General features: G+C 60.0%; 1 protein-coding gene across 6 annotated transcripts in view; it reads left to right on the plus strand.

The window, feature by feature from the left end:
- The window catches only part of SUMF1 (sulfatase modifying factor 1), a 43,395-nt gene that overhangs the window by 9,210 nt on the left and 31,846 nt on the right, over positions 1 to 2,339 (plus strand). For all 6 annotated transcript variants that reach the window (XM_004692251.2, XM_012732174.1, XM_012732173.1 and 3 more), the window contains exons 5-6: positions 57 to 171; positions 936 to 1,049. In XM_004692251.2, coding sequence (XP_004692308.2) covers positions 57 to 171; positions 936 to 1,049 — 229 coding nt within the window. The remainder of the gene's footprint in view (positions 1 to 56; positions 172 to 935; positions 1,050 to 2,339) is intronic.

A 2,339-nucleotide genomic window follows, 5' to 3' on the forward strand; every position in this document is an offset into this window, starting at 1 on the left:
GGGGGCTCCCTGCGCTCCTGGGCCCTCGGCCGCGCCCCTGACGCCCCTCCCGACAGGCTCTTCCCCTGGGGCAACAAGCTGCGGCCCGGTGGCCGGCACTACGCCAACATCTGGCAGGGCGAGTTTCCCAGGACCAACACCGGCGAGGACGGCTTCCGCGGCACGGCGCCCGTGAGTGCCAGCTGGCGGGGCGGGCGGGCCCTCCGTGGCCGAGCCAGCGGCTGAGGCTGAACCGGGCTTTGTAGAGAGTTGAAAGGCCAAGGTCACTTTCCTTTCTGTCAGAGTTTGTCTTTATGTTTGAGAATTTCCATTAAAACACGCTGGGAACCCTTGAGGCCAGGAAAGAGCCGACTGTCCTGCGCTTGCCCTCTGCTTCCAGCTGTTTCTCCGGCCTCCCCCGCCCCCCTGTCATCCTGCGGCCCCGTCTGGGACAGCGGCCCGTGGTGACTGCCCCATCCGCCTCGACAGGCCATGCAGTTCTTGTAGAGCCGGTCAGGTGGCCGTGTCTCGGCCCGAGGCCGCACACCCCCTCGCCCAGGCCCGCCCTGTACGGACGTGTCCCCTCAGGGCTTTGAGGCTCCCCACGGGGAGCAGGACGGTTAGGGGCCGGGCTGGCCCGGGGGCTCGGTGCCGCTGTGCTGCCCTGCCTGGCTTTGAAGCCTGAAGATGAGCTGGCCCTGCCCCTCCCCAGCAGGCCCAGCTTCCATCGATGACCAGTAGTGGCCCCTGGGAACACCGCCCTGGATTCCGCACTGGGGCCCCTCCTTGGGGTCTCTGGGCGGCCCTCGAGAGCGAAGCCCGGGCAGCCGTCTCCGGGCCCCGGCCACGGGTCTGAGAAGCAGAGGGGGAGCAGCAGCCCCGGGGCCGAGGCGGGCGCCCTGTGCAGGCGCCGAGCACGGCAGGCGGGTGACTGCGCTCCCCGTTTCTCGTGGCAGGTGGACGCCTTCCCCCCCAACGGGTACGGCTTGCACAACATCGTGGGCAACGCCTGGGAGTGGACTTCCGACTGGTGGACCGTGCACCGCTCTGTGGAAGAGACGCTGAACCCCGTGAGTGCCCTCAGGGCGGAGCCCTCCCCGGCGTGGGCGGGGCTTCCTGGGGTCCAGCTGGACTCCGGGCGGAACCCCCGGGGCGTCAGGTGCGCCGGCTGTTCCGCCCCCGTGGCCTGGGTGGGTCTGTGGGCCCGCGTGTGCCCTGGCGGGGGTCGTGGCTTCTCCCGGGACTGAGAGTGGAGGTCAGCCTGCTCGGGTGCTGCCTGGGCTGTGGCAGAGCGCCCGCAGGTCAGCGAAGCCTCCTTGAGAACCCGGGGACTAGGAGCCCTCGGGGCTTTACGTGCTGGCGTCCCCCGGGTTCAGTTGGTAGAAGTTCCCCTTGGGGGGCATGATTGTCGGAAAGAAGCGCAAGGCTGTGTCTGGGCGAGAGTTGTGCCTGGAAATCGGGTGACCGAGTGATTCTCTTCAGAACTGGGCGTGGGGGTCTGTGTGTCTCCGACCTGGGTCTAAGACAGCGTGTTTGCCTGCCGGCCTGTCGCGAGGGCGGCCAGTGGACACTCGGCCCCTGAGGCCAGGCCCCCAGCGAGTGTTCAGAAATGGAGGCGCTACGTTGCGTGTGCAGGACTTCCTCGAAAAGAGCATCTCTGAATATTTTTTGTTGTGAGAACAGATTGGGAGAAAACTGCGATGTAGAAATCCTCTCTCCAACGATCTCGACGTTCTAAGTCAGATCCGGAATGTATATTTATACCAGACCCGCTAGACTGGGAACTTAATGTGCGCATCTCTCGGTGCAAACAATGAGATAGAAGTAAAAGAAAAGAAGAAAACTGTCCTGTTCACAGTTGCCTCAAAGGGAATTCCAGACCTAGGATTAGATTTAACAGAGCAAGTGAAAGCCCTGTATGGTTAAAAAGTAGAAACGCTGTTAACAGTTACAGCAGGAGAGACAGACAGTTGGAAATATATTCCATGTTCAGGGATGAAGGGAATTAATACGGCCAGGAGGATTGGGCAGGCCAAAAGCAATGTACAGATTTGATACCGTCACTCTTAAAATTCCAGTTTTTTAATGAAACACGTAACAACAAAGCACTAAAACTTACGTGGAATCACAAAAAACCCTAAGTACCTGCACCCAGATTACTAAAGGTGGAGGCGTCGTATTACCCAACTTCAAACTATATGAGAAAATAACCGTGATTGAAGCGGTATGATGTCAGAATGAAAGTAAGACACATGGGTCAGCATCGAGAACCCAGAAATAAATCCTTATATTGTCACTTAGTTTGCGCCGGAGGAACCACGATGGTTCAGTGGAGAGAGGGAGTCTTTTTTTTTTTTTTT

Source organism: Condylura cristata, unplaced genomic scaffold (assembly GCF_000260355.1).
Source record: "Condylura cristata isolate star-nosed mole 26May11 unplaced genomic scaffold, ConCri1.0 scaffold00033, whole genome shotgun sequence".
Lineage (NCBI taxonomy): Eukaryota > Metazoa > Chordata > Mammalia > Eulipotyphla > Talpidae > Condylura > Condylura cristata.